Genomic DNA, 19521 nt, shown 5'->3' with positions numbered 1-19521 from the left:
CAGGGTTCCCCCTTGAATCTGCCACAGTTCAATAGCACTTGACATAGCCTATATCATTTTGTATCACAAATCATTAATTCCTAATGTCAAGCGAAATATATTTTTATTCGAAAGATTTTTTTTTACTCAATACAGTTTTTACAACATATATAACACATTAACTACAGCGTACTGTAAATTCTGTAGAACCTTCAGAGAACTTTATTTAAAAAATGGCCTAATTAATTATCTTATTGTTTTCGTTAAATTAGATGGAGTTTAAATGTGGTTGCATTCAGCTAGTTTGAAGGTTTACTGTAAGCCAATCAGTTACACCTACTATCAGTTACACCTACTTATATATTTTCGTGGTTAGCATAAAGAGAACTAGAGCGTCGCTCCATTAAAGAGTGCCTACCTCCCCCCATATGCCTAAATACAGTATTCACGAAGGCAGGCGATTTTTTCTTTATGCTTGAGGGTGGGTTTCAATGAAAATTTACAGACGCGCGTATACAGACGTCAATCAACATTTGGTTGCTCAACTCAAAAATAGAACTTGTAATGGTCGTTAGAAAATGAAAAAAAAAAAAAAAATATTATATATATATATATATATATATATATATATATATATATATATATTTTCATTTGAATATTATATCTATGCTTTTTGTATCCTGTTATCATAATACATTTTCTATATTTCATATTTATAGACAGGATTATGTTCACTCAACTTGTATACACCGATATCCATTTTATTTTTGTTCATTTAAGACTTTATCTCATCCATATATTGCTACTAGTTTTACTATTACATATTATTATATTATCATTACTATCGTTACTATTGTAATTATTATCATGTCCAGCTCTATATCATTACGTTATGTTATAATGCATACACTTATTCTTTAATTATGTTCATTGTGATCTATAATGCATCTTTCATCATTACAGAGATATATATTTTCTTGCCTTTTATTATTGTCATTTTACTCTTTAATTTATTTCCTTAATCCTTAGTTGCCTTACAGCCACCCGCTGTTTATTCACAATAATTATTTCGCTTTTGTTTATATCAACTTGTTTGTAGGCCCGATGATACATTTTGTTATTATAATTAATTCATCATGATTAAGTCTGACCAATCGCCTATTAGATATTATTGTATTGTATTGTTCCAACTTTCTCATAAGGTTCTCGAAATATTAATGTTTTAATAAAATAGTGTTCTAAAGTCTACTCCGAGTATTCTAGAAAAATAAATATGGAAGAAATGGAACTGGAAATAGAGTGAGCGAGGTACGGTGGAAGGAAGATGGAGTATGACAAATAATGGTGATGTAATGGTGATGAGTTTTACTATATAGGAGTGTCATTTCCAGTCATCTAAAGGTACTCAAATTTCCGCACCTTAGCCCCAACATAGTGGAGCTGAGGGGGTGTGGTTTCACGAAATGTTTCCCCACCTTTCAAAACAGATCTGCTCCATGGCTCTGCTGGAACCCTTCTACTACATAGAGGAGGCAATTTCGAGCATGAAAAAAAAATGGTGATGTAATGATGATGATGAATTTTACTATAAGAGTGTCATTTGTTATGAACACTTTTTCTGCTAAATATTTTTGCTACGCAATTTGCACCTTTGTCTCGTTTCTCCATATAAATGACCCTGTATCCAACATAGACAAAGCAGGGAGATGTAAAAATAGACAAAGTTTCCGTTTTTCTTCCACCGTACCTCGCTTAGTATGTCCAGTTCCATGATTTCATCCATCTTTTTCACATAGAGTTAAGGCAGAAATTATCCAGGGCGAGAGTTTTTTTTTTCTCTTTCGTGGCATGACCACCACTTTTATTCAAAAATATCTGCATTAAACAAACATCAGTACAATATTTCTGCTTCAAATAGTTTTTTCCACGTTAACCTCGTGTTCTCTTTATACCAACATTTAATATATTTTGCTTTTTTTCATATATTTATATAATTTTCATAAGAATACAATTATTTGTACGAGTTAAGAAATAATACAAAAGAAAAAAAATTACAAAAAACAAGTATTCAAATAATGGAGAAATGGTTTAAGACAAGTATTTGATTTTTTCTTCTTTTACACATCAATACCAATAAAGCATTTATCAATATTAATTTATAAAGAGGGCGATAGTTAAGGTCAATTAGTGAACTGATAAAAATGAATGTGCATGCATTTCATTTTTTTCATTACATTTCATTTCATTTAACCTAAAATTTCGTCCTCTATATTTTTTGCCTTAACTGTACAGTATGTGGAAAAAAAATAATTACCCCCCCCCCACGTTGTGGGCCCAATAAAATATAGATAAATATAATTTTTGAAAAGGTTATTGTTGATAAAATGTATGATTATATTTTTTTGTTAATTTTTCTTGTACCATTCCAATCTGGTTTCTGTGTCCCAGTGACAATACCATATATAGTCAACTTATGGAATGTGGTGGTGAGCGTTATATGCATATATTGTGTCCATGCTTAACTTTAATAGTCATATTTATTAGTCCTATTTGTGTTGAAATATGGTAGGGTATTATATGCTTAGGTAGGATTAATGAAGTAAGGCGATTAGTTTATAGGCCCGGCTTACTAATTAGTGTACATTTATTTTAGAAATTATATATTTGTGACATGTTGAAGATTACTGATAGGAAATAAGAATGTTGTACATAGCTTAGTAGACACTTTGATACATACCGAGTCTTCAAATTCCCCATGGAGAGCAAGGCCTCATTTGAAGTGTTTGATCAAAGTGGGATTTATACACTATAACAACTCGATGTACGGACAAACAAATGAAATACAAAATAATTACACGAAGTTGAAATGTGGGTTGAGACAATATTTGTCATAGCATGATTGATAATCAAGGGACGATCAACAACTTATTTTTTTTACATGGCCTTTTAGTCTAACCATGAATCTAAGTGACTATGTAAGAAATGCCACGACGTGTTCAAAACAGCTAAAATTCCAGAGTAAATATCGACAGTAATGTCATTATTTTACCCTCAATTAAGCGAAATATGGGATTATGTTCACTTCGTGAGTTGAAAACTTTGATGGTCTATGTTGCTACAAATTTTCAAGCCGGTAGGTTTTGAATCCTAGACGTTATCTGACGTAATGTGTTATACACTGTAATTTTAGGCTTTGAAATATGAGCATAATTATAATGTAGATTCACACTATTTCTAATAAAGAATTTATTAGAATTATCAAAGAAGACAAAGACATTCTGATTTTACTGGTCAACTGTAATTAATCAGACTTAATTACTATAAAATTGTGATCCATTCCAATATTGTTTATGTCGAGTCTAGAAAACTCTATATAATGGCATGTAGAACTCTAGATTCACTATGCCAGCTGTTGATAAAACAGAACATAGGGCTTTTCCTTATGACATGATATAAGTAAGTACAATATATAGCGCATTATAATTACATCATCTCTAAAAGCATTCAAAGAGAAAAATACTACATGTACACTAAACAATTGGCTTGAAATAAAATTGTTACCGGTACATAGTTAGTTACGTAATTCTATTCATTCTTGAGGATTATTTAAAAGTCTGTATTTTGGGCAATTAGGTGACAAGAGTGCTGCTTCCAGCTTAACCCAGAACAATGCCTGTCCCTCGGGATGTTCTTCCCACTCAATGTACGTTTTCGTGGTCAGTATCTTATGCAATAGGATCGGCATATCTTTCGCAGACACCTTCTCAAGTACAACCACAACCAGAATATCTTCGTGATTGTCGAACATGCGCATGCGTGCCATCTCCAGTTCGAAGTAACACCATTCACTTTTGATGAAGTTTTTGGAGACAACCAACAGGACTTTACGGCTGTATTTAACAGCATTCGCGATATTATCAACAACTGCTTCTCCCACAATGAAGTCGCGGTAGTCAACACACAGTTTGAAATTGCGATCGATTTCCAACGATGGTTGTAATACAGAAATGATCCAATGTTGGTCTTTGCTGTTGTAGGACACAAACGCGTCATATTTAATGTTTTCTCCATCAATTGGTGGTGGTCCTTGATTGTTGATTTTTTCATATTGCTTCCTAAGACGTCGTCGTTGATTCCAGTACCTTTATTCAAAAAGGAAAAAAAATCATCTTAAAAATAGATCTTAACATCAGTGACCTTTTGCTGACCACCTGCCCCTGATATATGTTCATGGTCCCACAAAACGTCAGCGTAAACATACATAAACATGCGTGATGTCTTCAATTTTTTTTTGCATCGAGTGATTTTCAAGGATGCCAATCAAAGCTAACGGCTGATATCCGAGCATTACTAATTCAAGAGTAACAGTACAAAAGAAAATCTCGTTTACTTTTGTTTGCTATACATGTATGTTTATATGAATATTTGCATGTTTACATTGAAGCATATAGGTTTAACTAAACAATATGAATAAAGAACTTGTCAACTCGTGGGAGCAGCACATCCTCTGGATGGTATACAGTGAATTAATTAGATTTGTCGTATTTCCAAGATTAATATTAAATCAAATAATCAGATTATAATAACTATAATGCTATAATTCACATAAAATCCACTAATTCCAAATAAATAAGAAATAAAGTAATTCCGAATACAGACAGCATTTCCATTTTTGATCTATTTTATGGTTTTCAACTAATAGGCCTGCTATTCTTAAAACTAATCAAATAGATTGAGTCTTTGCGTCCTCAGATTGTCTCTTCTCCCGGTACCCCACCTGCTTGTTTTTGTTATTGTCTTTTTTTTCTTAACTTGGTGAGCCTACCTTAAATCATATCTGAAGAAGTACAGAAGGGATCCAATTATTACAATGGCAACTACAGCTGAATCAGGTGGAATGGTAATTCTTAAGATCTTAATTAATTTGCTACACTGCAATGTATCAGGATCAAAATGAAGCAGTTTTATGTACACCTTTCTTTGTCCATGTCTAATGAAACATGTTTGCAAGTGTGACATTCGTCTTGCCTATCCAATTTCTAAACCAAACTAAATTACAATCACACGAGAATCTGTTGTATGATACATTAATTTTCTGCAATTGGCTCAGGTTTTGAAACCCAACAGTTTCTTTAATAGTGAGAAAATTGTTATCAAGAGCTATTGTATTTATACTACTGGAACGGACAAATTATTGTTATTATTATTATTATTATTATTATTATTATTATTATTATTATTATTATTATTATTATTAGTATTAGTATTATTATTATTATTATTATTATTAGTATTATTATTATTATTATTATTATTATTATATTATTATTATTGTGTATATATAGGTACATAAGTGCAGACAAATTTTGAAAAACGCTTGTTTGGGAATGACAAAATGGAATTGTCAGAAAGATCAATTTTTTTCAAATGTTTACAATGTTTAAAGACATCACTGTCTAATGTGGTAATTCGGCAGTTTTGTAGCTGCAATAATTCAAGCAATACAAGGTCCACACGAACCATACTGCTCGAGGTTGATTGAGGTACTTGTTATCATTCATCGAGAGATATCTCAGTTTTCTCAATCCCCTGAATGCATCGAATTCAATATTTGTGTACTTTAGCAGGTTATTTTGAAGATGCAGAAATTCTACGGGTAATGTGTTGAATGAATTGTTCTTCAGTGATGCAATGTTATTGTACCCCAAGAAATAATAAAAGAACATCAGTTGGTACCGTGTTCTTTAAAGGAATTTTTGATAACAGCCGATGTGAACAATTTACAATATAGGTATTCTACGATTGGTGTTCCTCCTTTTCCACAATATGTGCAGTTACATCTCTCTGAACACCGTAGATCGTTGGGCGGGTGTGTTCCATTAATCGAAAGAGGATCGTAGCTAAACAAATCCGGTACGAATAACATTCCATCGTAATCAATGACGCCATTAAACCGTGAGCCGTATTTATTTAGCCACACCAGCTTAGGCTGTGATTTAGAATGTGTTGTCAACAAGCGAAATAACAAAGTTGTATAAGGTAGAGTGTATATAACTCCATGCGCACATTAAATAAGTAGGATATGCTTTGTCTAAATATTATTTCCTGCGTAGGCCTTGTGTAAACATAAATGCTGAGATATATTTCATTCGTTGTGTAAATAGCCAAAACAGAGCTCTATTAAATGTGATAAAATGCTTCTCATCATACCAAGCTAGAAGTATCCAAAACGTACATTTATGAAGACTTACCAATGTTAAATAGCAGCTCAGACACTGTATGTCACAGAGGCATGCCGTCCTTAAAAAAACCAAAGCACTAAAGAATACGTACTTTTACGTGATGGAGGGCTTGCCACCAGCGGATGTCAGCATGAAACGTAAATATGCAGATGTAATGTCAAGAGCATAAGTCAGGAAAACACCCAGTTTTCCGAAATGGAATTTTGTATATTGATGGAAGACCCTAAAATGACCCTATTACTGGAGCAAGTATCTGTCTCTTATACACATCTAGATGTGTATAAGAGACAGGTACAGGGAGGTACTGTAATATTATTAAAAATATAAACTATTTTTAACAACTAGAGTATATCTGTGTACTCGAGCCTATATAGCTTCGCCTTCTATTACTCCTTCATTTTCACTCAACCACGAAGACTCTGCTATCATCTAAACCCAAATACATGCCGATCTTAAACTCTTATATAGGGTGGTGTATGCAAATACAGGCTTCAGCTATGGACATCATTATGATTGGTGGTTCGACCTATGCGGACCTATTATTAACCACTCATCTGTGCTATGGTTTGTGTAGTGTAGCGAAGTCTACATGTTAGATTTCAAAAACCCACACATGGTGCCTTTTCTTTTGCATCTTTCTGTTTTCCAACTCTGATTGGCTAGATAAGAATATGCTCGTCTGCAAAAGCATAGGAATCGTTCTTTCCGTCAAAATCTATTGCGGACGTAAGATGCCCAAGTGTGCTGAGCACAGCAAAGTAAATTTGTATGATGTACTTAGTTATTATACGAATTATTATTCTATTGTTAATATTGTTTAAGTTTTTTTTTTTTTTTTTTTTTTAATTTGAAGGGAGTTGAATTTCTTATGGTTTGATCAAAAATCAACTTAACTTCATCCCCAAGACCGTAATAAGAGACTTAGTTTATAAATGATCGTTTCACCGTGTAAGTAGTGAGTGTACTTGTTGTTGGATGTTCAGGAAAATTTTTAAAAAATGTGTAAGTTAGGATAAATCATAAAATTTTGATAGTAACATGGAGGAATTAGTTAAAAAGAGAAACATTGTATGTGAATATTCTAGTTAATGACTGATATTTAATTAAATTATATCCAAACACTTACATTGTATCTTGACTTGTGTTTTATGAGGCGCCAAGTGTAAATTTATTATTTAACACAATTATTTATATATAATCCATTATTTAACATATAATTGACTAATAGATCACCCATTATTTATATATAATGCATTTACGTCTAAAAGGTTATAATGTAAGTAATTACGTTAACGTTTTCTTTATTTATATATAATTAGTGTACTGATTTCATTATATATAAATAATGAAAGGATAACCAAACATTATTTATATATAATAAGGTTATTGGTTTCATTATATATAAATAATGAAAGGGTAACACATCATTATATATAAATACTGGAAAGTAACTTACAATTATTTATATATAATAAATTCACTGATTCCATTATATATAAATAATGAAAAGGTAACAAATCATTATATATAAATAATGAAAAGTAACTTACAATTATTTATATAGTCATTGATTTCATTACATATAAATAACGAATTGACTTCAAATTCATTATATATAAATATCTGCTTTTACATTTCATTATTTATAAATAATAGCTGTCGCAAAGCCATTATATGTATATAATGCTTGGATTTCAAACTCATTATATGTATATAATGCACACGTGTTATCGTGTCAAGGTCACTATATCTAAATAATGGTTTCTTACTGACAATTATAGGGCCTATATAAATAATCGTTGAGGTCGAGTGTCATTATATATAAATAATGACATCGTAGGAAGCCTTGGTTTATAAATAATTCTTTATGCAAATTACTAAGTAATAAATATTCATCAGTGCTCTAAAGTTATAATTAAGGCGTATTGTGTGTGGTCGCACACCATCACTAATCGAAAATGGCACAGTAAGGGATGCAGCAGACTATTGAATCTGTCTGTACTGCAAATCTCAAATCAATTAAGAAAACCCCAAAGTGAACGCTGCGGCCCTCAGGAATCACGATTTGAGTCTGTCCGTCCGGGTCCGGATAAATGCTGGTGATAGACATAATACCGAAGTTCATCAACACCCAACGTTTACGCCGAGGGTGAATACTGTTTGTTCACATTTTTAGAGGTAGGACTTAAATATTATAAAGTAGGTTTCATACACTTTATCCATAGCCCTGTGACATGGGTCATATCATGTAAAGATAATAATTTGTCCCGAATTATGGGATTCGGTGAGTAAGCACGTACCATTTTGAAGCTCCGCTGAAACGAAAGTTACACTTCCAAAGTTATAGCTGAAAGAAACACAAATATATCATAGTAAGTCTCCATCTTCCTTTAACATACAACTATAGTGTGGAAAATCGAAACTAATTATTAAAATGAGTTCTACGAGAGCTAAAATGAAGAAAAATATGGAGGCCGAGACAACGCCCATGCAAATTTCGCAGCTCGCCCGCTGCCTCCGCTCAGGCGGAATTTGACACGTCATCTTCTATTGAGATAAAGGCCTTGCGGAATGATCTGAAGGAAATGGTCACGCAACTGAATTTAAATATCGATACAGGAATAACTACTATAAAATCCAACCAACAATTATTACTAGATCGGATGACAAATATGGAGAAGAAACAAACTGAATTTGAACAATCGCTCGAAAATTTCACAGATATGACAACTGAAACAGAGAAGAAAGTAATTGATTGTACTACTCGTATGGTTAAAATGGAATCTGAATTAAATGAAAAACAGAAAATGATAAGTAATTAATTTGGAAAGTAACATTTTGAAAATGGAGACACTCAAGAAGTTATAACCTCAGGTTTGGAGGAATAAAAGAAGACAAAAACGAAAACACGCTAGATAAGCTACAAGAAAGCATACGTAGTAAACTAATGCTAGATACACAGATCGAGCATGCTCATAGGACTGGAAAACCGACAGGGGATGCTGAGATGCCAAGGCATGTAACAGCAAAATTTATCTACAGACCACAGAGGCATGCCGTCCTTAAAAAAACCAAAGCACTAAAGAATACGTACTTTTACGTGATGGAGGGCTTGCCACCAGCGGATGTCAGCATGAAACGTAAATATGCAGATGTAATGTCAAGAGCATAAGTCAGGAAAACACCCAGTTTTCCGAAATGGAATTTTGTATATTGATGGAAGACCCTAAAATGACCCTATTACTGGAGCAAGTATCGAAGATGTCACAGTCTAAACACAACCAGAAATACCAGGAGTACTGTATGTATTGATTCTAACGTCATGGTAGAAGATACAGTATTAACTAATATTAACTAAAACATAATATTTAATTAATTAAAATATACTTAATGATAGTTTCAGAAGATGCGGAGCAAGTGCACGGTGCTATCTATTTATCTACTTTAATTATAAATTAGACTTATAATTGTAGATTTTCTAATTTTACATTCCATTGTTTTTAATAATTTTGTATTGTATTAATGTCTTATGTTCATACAAACTAACACAGGTGAAGATGAAATTAATATTAATATACCTAACTACATTGAAAATGAATATATAAGTGTTGACGATTTTAAATCAAAATATTCTTTAAATAGATCAAACTATTTTTCATGTTTCTCCCTAAACTGTAGAAGCATTGCAAGAAAATTTGACCAATTATTAAATTATATATCTCGATTTGATTATGAATTTTCGGTAATAGGACTGAGCGAGACGTGGCTTTCCAGCAAACATCCCACTGAATTATATCAACTGAACAATAATACAGCTATACATAAAAATAGAGAAACAATTGGTGGTAGTGTTGCTCTATACATTAAGTCACATTTATCATATCGATTAAGAAATGATTTATCCCATATACTCCATGTCGCAGAGAGTATCATTATAGAATTTGATATAGACAATAGAACCATAATTTGCGGTTTAATCTATAGACAACCCAAATCAGATATACATACATTTAATGTCCAAATGAGTGAATTTATGCACACATGCAATAGTGAAAAAAAGCAAACTTACCTTATGGGCGACTATAATATTGACCTAAACACATATAATGACTTAGGAAATACCCAAGATCATGTTGACTTTATGCTTTCCGTCTCATTTATACCATTAGTAAATAAACCCACACGTATACAAGAAGAAACTGAAACGATAATCGATAATATCTACACTAACTCGCGTAATATACAAGATATTGATACAAATCTCTTATTTAGTGATATATCCGATCATTGCCCAATAATTTGTATTGATAAGTCACAAAAATGTAGCTATAATACAACCAAGAAATATACTTTTAGACGAACTTACTCATCTCAGCAAAATCAACTGTTTAGGAGTGAGCCAGAAAATCAGTCCTGGGAAAATGTTCTTACCAGCAATGATGCAAATGAATCATACAATCTATTCGCGTCTATCTTTACAGCATTAATTGATAGATGCTTCCCATTTAAAAAAATTAAAATAAGGACTGACAGAATAAGATCGCCCTGGATGACAGATGAAATTGAAAGATCATTAAATATTAAAGAAAAATTGTATATTAAATATTTAAAAAAAACCCCAACAAGTGGAAACAAATTTAAATATAAAAAACACAAAAACAAACTAACATCAATTATAAGACAACGAAAAATTATTTACTATAAAGAAGACTTTGAAAATAGGAAAAATAATGTTAAAAAAACATGGAACGCCATAAACGCCATTTTGGGGAGAAACAAAACATCAGGCCTTCCAACAAGAATGAAATCACAGTCAAAAATACATGAAATCCCTGTTGAAAAGGCGGGAGCATTGAATTCTTACTGTATGTCAAAAATTTATGAACGTATGGTTTACGATCAAACAACATCTTTTCTAAACAAGTACAACATTCTAACTGAAACACAATTTGGCTGTCTCTTATACACATCTAGATGTGTATAAGAGACAGGCATGTAACAGCAAAATTTATCTACAGACCACAGAGGCATGCCGTCCTTAAAAAAACCAAAGCACTAAAGAATACGTACTTTTACGTGATGGAGGGCTTGCCACCAGCGGATGTCAGCATGAAACGTAAATATGCAGATGTAATGTCAAGAGCATAAGTCAGGAAAACACCCAGTTTTCCGAAATGGAATTTTGTATATTGATGGAAGACCCTAAAATGACCCTATTACTGGAGCAAGTATCGAAGATGTCACAGTCTAAACACAACCAGAAATACCAGGAGTACTGTATGTATTGATTCTAACGTCATGGTAGAAGATACAGTATTAACTAATATTAACTAAAAATGGCAGAAAAGACAAGTATAGTTTATATAAATCTAAATCCCATGGATTTTATGAGTAAAAATAACATTTCAAATTCCATGTTTTTTAATGCATTAACAGAGTATGATGTTAAAAAATACATATCGGACTTAAACCCCAATAAGTCGCCTGGTCACGATGATATCGGCGCTAAATATTTAAAGGACAATGCAGATATATTATCTAAACCTATATAACAAATTTGATTAACCTATCACTTAGTACAGGCGTCTTTCCAAATTCCAAACTTAAACTAGCAAAGACTATACCTGTTTATAAAAGTGGTGATAGAGATATGATATAAAAAAAAAAAAAAAAAAAAAAAAAAAACTACAGGCCTATATCAATATTACCCTGTATGTCAAAAATTTATGAACGTATGGTTTACGATCAAACAACATCTTTTCTAAACAAGTACAACATTCTAACTGAAACACAATTTGGTTTCAGGGAAGGACACTCTACTACACATGGCCTTCTGTAGACAATTGAGAAAATATCAGCAGCCATCGACAATAAACTCTTTGTTATTGGAGTTTTTCTCGACCTATCAAAGACCTTTGATTCACTAGATCATGTAATTCTTCTACAGAAACTACATTATTATGGTATCAGAGGTCTTGTTCTCAAATGGTACCGTAGTGAAAGAAAACAATATGTTACTATACAAGACGGGAAATCCGAAATAAAGACAATAAAATATGGAGTTCCTCAAGGGTCAATTCTTGGCCCCTTATTATTTTTATTATTTGTAAACGATTTACCATTAATATGCACCAGGAATCAGTTAACAATGTTTGCTGATGATACAAACATTTTCCTAAAACACAGCGATATAAATGACGCTATTGATGTAATGAATAATGAGCTAAATCAGGTAAACCTATGGATTAAGGTAAATAAACTTACCACAAACACTAATAAGACAAAATTCATGGTATTTAGTGGTAGAAACAGCATTATTGATACATCCCATGTTCAACTCAAAATTGATCAAGACATTATTGAAAGTATCCTCCATGTAAAATTTCTAGGTATCACTCTTGATGAGAAATTAAATTTTACACACCATACAAATGTAATCTCAAGTAAGATCTCCGCAATTATTGGAGCAATGAACCTTTTAAAAAATGTACTGCCATATGACATACTACTAATTATTTATAAGTCCCTTATCCTTCCAACCATCACCTATGGCATCACAGTATGGGGTACTGGGAGCATCGCAAATTTGAATAGACTTCATATACTACAGAAAAAGGCCCTTCGAATTATATGTAATGACCACTATTTACATCCTTCTGTGTCGCTTTTTGTTAAAACTAAAACATTAAACGTATTTGATCTATATGAAAAAAATGTAGCAAGTCTAATGTTTCTTTACAATAAAGGCAAGTTACCTAGATCATTTGACCTGTTCTTCCGTACCTTTGATTCATAATCATAGTCATGATACACGAAATAAACATGACTTTGTTATTGATTTCAAAAATACTAAAGTTGGCCGACAAAGCTTTTCGTATACAGGGACAAATGTGTGGAATAACCTACAAAGTGATCTCAGGACATGTGCAAACGTTTCCTTATTCAAAAGAAATCTTGATATAACTTTTTTGAAAGTTACAATGTTAAAAAATATAAATGTCAAAAAAGGAAATTGCTGTTTTGTTTGTAAAGAAACCTAAGTCTCTATAGACTGATTAAGATATCTATATTCGTTACAACTGCTTAAATATATCCCGAATTTTCCCACTTTAATGTTTTATTAGTATAAATAATATTTTGTCTCTAAATGATTCGATTTGATTGATCCCTCTTATTTTGTTAGTGCGTGTACTTTAATGTATAAAAGTATGTGTATTTTAATGTATAAATATTTAAAAAAAAATTAATCAGCAGTTTTGATTTTGACTGAATTAGTTGATAATGAAATACTTGAAAAGAATTGTAATAATTATGTATTCATCTAAAAATATATATATAATCAAACAGGCCTCTGTTGTATAAAAATCTGTATTTGCGAATGTTTTACTATTACATTTTTAATTATCTAATTTATCATTGTATATTTACAGTACCATAACATGACATTAATTTCATGTATTAATATTATTACTGTTTATTTTATTTATTTATTTACTAAATTACCTATTGAATGTTTGATTAGCTAATCAATTGCTTAATTGATTATTGATTGATTACTGTATTTATTTTTTAAAATTTATTTTTATCTAAAGGGCACCACAGTTTAAAGCTGTATTTTGCTTGTTTGTGGTTGTCCTATTCCATCTCATTTCATTTGATGCATTTGAATTTGTACTGTTTTATGTTAATTAATTTGGACTAAATTACTTTTGAATTGAATTGAATTGAATTATAATTTGTATTTTTAACGTAGGCCTATTAATAGGTCCCTGCATTCAACAATTATGTGGGTATTCACTCTACTGTTATTTACTATCAACTATTGGCCCGGCGTCACTAATTTTGATCAAGACGGCACGTACGAAATGTTTCTGGACAAAACGGCAATAAACCAAAACGGCAATAAGTCAAAACGACAGTGACAAAAACGGCAAAAAACCAAAACGGCAACACTTTTTGAACAGAACGGCAACAGACCAAAACGGCAATAAGTGAAAACGGCAAGACCAAAACGATGCTAAACATTTTATTTCATAAAAGTAAAAACGCAACAAAAAAATTAATTAATTATAAACATGAAAGTGTACACGAACATAATGGTAAAAGTGAGGCTAAATAGCAGCAGCAGCAATAATATAATTAACAATAATAATAATAATAATAATAATAATAATAATAATAAATGAGTAATTATAATACATAATAATAATTATTATTTAATAATACAAATTCAATATTTAAAAAATTGGGGGAGGGGAAACAATATAAAAGCAGTAAAACATTTAAACAAATAAAACTTTCAAATACAGACAAAATGAGGCTAAACAATTTATGTCATAAAAGTTTTTTAAAAAATGAGAAATAATAATAATAATAATAATAATAATGATAATAATAATAATAACAATAATAATAATAATAATAATAATAATAATAATAATAATAATAATAATAATAATAATAATAATAATAATAATAATAATAATATTAAACATTAAAAGTGGAAAAAAGTGCCCATGGCAATATTCGATTTGCCTATCGGGACAATTTCAAAACGATTTATAAAATTATAAATCCGGCCCGCGTCCGCTGACGCTTGCTAGCTTTGGCATTGATTTCGCTCCATTGCCATTTTGGTTTATGCCGTTTTGGTACTTGTCATTGCCGTTTTGGTCTGTTGCCGTTTTGGTACTGTACTTGTCATTGCCGTTTTTGTTCATTGCGGTTTTGGTTATTGCCGTTTTGGTCATTGCCGTTTTGGTTTATTGTCGTTTTGACCGGCTACCGTACGAAATTATCTTCAATCACTTGCTGATTTCACGACGTGCACATGACAATCGGGACGCTACGTACCTCTCCCATTGTGTTGACGTTGGGAACGTTTTACTTTCCTATCATGAACCATAATACTTTCTTCCTATTTACTATTTGTATATGAATGAAATACTAATTATAGTTCCGTGCGTTGTAGAAATCTGAGAATATTCATCGTAACTGTTATGTTTTTAAAAGAAAAATCGTACCGATGTCATTGTTTTGGATCAAGACGGCACGTCCGGTGAATAATCACAATAGTTTCTACACTAATTTAAGTGTATGGGTAGACTTGCAATGTCTTTGTTTAATTATTAAATTTATATCACCATAACTTATAAAAATGTGTAAAATGTAAGCATGAATCTTATTCACATGGCCAGATGAAAGAAAATCGATGTGCCACCAAATCGTAACCAGCCTTCACCATGCCCTCACGATGTGATATGGTCGTGCAAAATTTCCAAAATGTAGAATTTCATTTTGAAGAAAGAGGATTTGAAAATTAATTAGATGGTTACATTGCATACTTTCTGTTTCTTGTTTTATTCAAAATGTTTTGGTTTTGGTAGCTTATTCGGACATTAGAAAAAATAGCGTACATGAAGTCATATTATAGTAGCTCGATACCTATCAAATAAGTAATAAAATTTCGCCATAATCGTCAAATATCCGTGGCTTCTAGGATGTGTAGTCCCTGGACCCCACTGGGGCCGTGGCCTCCTGGCCCCAGCCAAGCCAGGCTGGATTCGCTCCACTAGCCCCCCACTCCCGTCGGGGCCTTTAGCCCCTTCGTCGGGCAGATCCTGACTCCATCACTGATTGAATCTGCTGTACTGCAAATCTCAAATCAATTAAGAGAACCCCAAAGTTGAAGTATTATCGTTGTGCCTAAGACAAACCAACTTTTTATGGTAATTGATCATTCATATTTGCATATTTATTTTCTTGTTTTTATTGGCTTTCCCTTTGCCCTTGTTTTGTTCCGATTATTTTTCTTGGATCTTTTCCAAACTTTGTCCAAACATACGGTAGATGATATATGAAAGATGTGCCTCCTAAAATTGACAATCTAGTGCAGGGGTGGACATTCAAAGGGCCGCACCTAAACTTTGATGTTTCAGTGCACTTTCTAAAACCTTCATACACGGTATGACCACTTTACGCTCAGTTTTAATATTTGTTTTTACAGATGATAGGTGCCGGACAGCAAAAAAGCGAGGTTTTTTCTAGCCGAAGATGGTTGGCGGGCCGCCCTCACACAGGGTTTGTTGTTCATCATTGGGCCACAAAAAACCACTGTTGGGCCGCATGCGGCCCGCGAGCCACACTTTTCCTACTTCATGTGATCTAGAGTAAGATGTGGATGAATACAAACACTCTACACAAGATATTTCAAAAACGAATAAACTGATATGACTGAAACTGGTGGGCTTGGTTACGATCCAGGGTATAAACTTAAATTTCTAACGTCCCAGATTTAAATATCTCAAAAAAACTTATCAACGGATGTAAATGAAACTTTCCATAATAGTTTGCCATGGTTCAACGAAGAAATTATTACATTTTGGTCAGATTACTAGGGTAGAGATCAAAACATGCATTTTTAGTACTTTATCGACAACACTTTAGAAAAGGTAAATAGATGCATATTCAGGCATTTCAGACCATAATCAAGTCTCTCAATTTGGAAAGATGTTGATATTTCAAGTCAATTTTAAAGTCAAGGGTCAAAATTATCATCTTTGTTCACTCTAAGACAAAAATACATTATGGAAACATGTGCGGTATGTTCTGATATAGGAATATGCCAGACATCTAAGTTCAAAGGTCAGAAATGTCATTTCCAGTCACTTTTAGACAATATGTTGCATTGGAGCAAGTAGGCCAGTGTTCCAAAGAATATGAGACCAATCTCAGGTTATGGAGATATGGATATGCTACATACCTACTGTAGGGTCAAAGGTCTTTGAGGTCATTTATGGTCACTTCTGAACAAAATGTTGCATTAATTTTTGCAAACGGCACGCATGTTTTGCATAAATTGAGGCCAAACTTAGGTCCCTATGACTAAAGTTTTACAGAAATGGATATGCTTAGTATACATGGTCAAAGGCTATTTTTGGGGGTTTTTTTCGGACAAAATTTTGCATTAGAGCAAATATACACATGTATGTTCCGAAAAATTTGAGACCAAAAGTAAGTCTCTACGACTTTCCATTGCCAAGATAAATTAATTTATTTATTGAAGTAGGCGGCCATTTTGAAGTCAAAGGAGCGGCCGTAGTAGGTGTCAGAAACTTGGCACACAGCTAATTTTTTAAATCTACACACATCATTATGTTGTGCATATCAATGTTATGTACTTATTTTCATGCTTTGGTAATAAAATGCGCAACTGGGTCCCTTAGCTCTACTCTAAGCAATTAATTAGGGTCTTTCAATATTTTAAGGATATTGATATACGTCTGAAAATGACTTATCTTAGAATGAATTTTTGAATTTGCGGCTAACAGGCTATGACACTTGAGGTAAAAATGGAAATGTTTACATTTGTAGGCGAAATGTTTTTACATTTGTGGTTATTTTTCATGTGTTTGACATTTGCTGCTATCGTGACATTTGTGGGTATAATGTTTTGACATTTGAGGTTAATTTTACATTTGTGGTGGATTTTTAGGTGTGTGGGCTTTACAAACCCCACCTCCTTGTTTTCGAATTTGTAAAAACAAATTCTGTCTTTTAAAAATGTCTTAGATTAGTGAATAGCCTACCTTAAATCATATCTGAAGCAGTACAGGATAGATCCAATTATTACAATGGTAACTCCAGCTGACACAGACGAAATGGTAATCCTTAAGATCTTAAATAATTTGCTACACTGTATAGTATCAGGATCAAAATCAAGCAGTTTTATGTACACCTTTCTTTGTCCATATGTACATTTTGTATCCCCAATGTCTTCAAGTGTGACGTTCGTCTTGTCTATCCAATTTCTAAACCAGACTAAATTACAATCACAAGAGAATTTGTTGTATGATACATATAGTATCTGCAATTGGTTCAGGTTTTGAAACCCAACATTCTCCTTAATGGCAGTGATGGAATTGTCATGGAGAGATATTGCCTGCATACGGTTGGAATGGACAAATGCTTGATTCGGGAGTTTACCTATTTTATTATGGTGCATATATAGAAACATAAGTGCAGACATATTTTGGAAAAGGGTTGTTGGGAATGACACAATTTCATTATCAGAAAGATCAACTTTTTTCAAATATTTACAATGCTTAAATACATCACTCTCTAATGTGGTAATTCCGCAGAAGTCAAGATGCAATCGTTCCAGCGAAACAAGGTCTACGAACCATTCTGCTTGAAGCTTACTGAGGTAATTGTTATTACTCATCGAGAGATCGCTTAGCTTTCTCAATCCACTGAATGCGTCGGATTCAATACTTGAGTAATATAGCTTGTTATGGGAAAGCCTCAAATATTCTAGGGCGTGTAATGTCTTAAAGGAATTGTTCTTTAGTGATTTGATAATATTGTTTTGCAAGAAATAAAAAGCAACATCAGTTGGTACCGTGTTCTTTAAAGGAATATTTGCTAATTGCCGATTTGAACAATCTACATCATGGCGGTACTTTAAGATTGGTGTTCCTCTGTTTGCACAATATGTGCAGTTACATCTTTCTGGACACAGTAGATCATCGGGAGGTTGTGTTCCATTAATCGATAGAGGGTCGTAGTTATAACAAGTGAGTGGCAAAGTACAAGTAAATGATGCAAACAGAGCAAAACAAATCAGGAACGGATAACATTCCATCTTCATCAATGTAGATAATAAACCGTCTGTCATATTTATTCATCTTAGGCCTACTGTGAATTATAAAGTGATTGCTGTCTACAAGCGGATAAGGTGTGTAAGGTAGGGCCTATAACTTCCTGTGCACACGAAATAGGTAGGATTCTTTGTCTAAATAAAACTTTCTAGGTAGGCCTTCTGTAAGAATAAGCTAAGAAATAGTTGAGTAATAGCAAAGACAGTGCTCCAAAAAATACGAAGAAATGCAGCTCATCAGTATATAAAGCTAGGAATATTTAAACAAATACCTTTTTGAAGGCTTAACAATGATAGCAGCTCCCGACATTGTATGTTACTTGCTCTAATTTCCTGGTCGCAGAGGATTATTAATCTCATGACTGAGGCCTGGGTTAACCAACGATATAGTTTTGTCAAATCATTTCCTATACATACTCATAGAGATTACACGTGATTCCTCAATTTAATGAAATGCTGAATTCTATGCTGAAAAGGTCACACTTAATACAGATCTACGATTATTTTCATTTTGAAAATAGAATATGATTTTATTAACGGGTTATCCGTATTAGAATTAGAGACCACCGGCAAATATCAATAATAATAATAATAATAATAATAATAATAATAATAATAATAATAATAACAAGAGCACTCAGT

At 32.5% G+C, this 19521-nt stretch overlaps 1 protein-coding gene across 1 annotated transcript; it reads right to left on the bottom strand.

Annotated features, from left to right (window-relative positions):
• Nucleotides 1-1715: 1715 nt before the first annotated feature.
• LOC117116969 (toll-like receptor 13) lies at nt 1716-19207 on the bottom strand. Its single transcript, XM_033261136.1, has 2 exons — nt 17810-19207; nt 1716-4121 (listed from the first exon to the last, which is right to left on the bottom strand). The coding sequence occupies exons 1-2, from the start codon at nt 18895-18897 to the stop codon at nt 3569-3571; spliced, it is 1641 nt and encodes a 546-aa protein (XP_033117027.1). The 5' UTR covers nt 18898-19207; the 3' UTR covers nt 1716-3568.
• Between the last annotated feature and the right edge of the window lie 314 nt (nt 19208-19521).

This window comes from Anneissia japonica, unplaced genomic scaffold, assembly GCF_011630105.1.
Source record: "Anneissia japonica isolate Jap-2015-1 unplaced genomic scaffold, ASM1163010v1 scaffold287943_len491860_cov182, whole genome shotgun sequence".
Classification (NCBI taxonomy): Eukaryota; Metazoa; Echinodermata; class Crinoidea; order Comatulida; family Comatulidae; genus Anneissia; species Anneissia japonica.
Note: the sequence above shows the minus strand (reverse complement) of the source record. Positions and strands in the feature narration are given on the sequence as shown.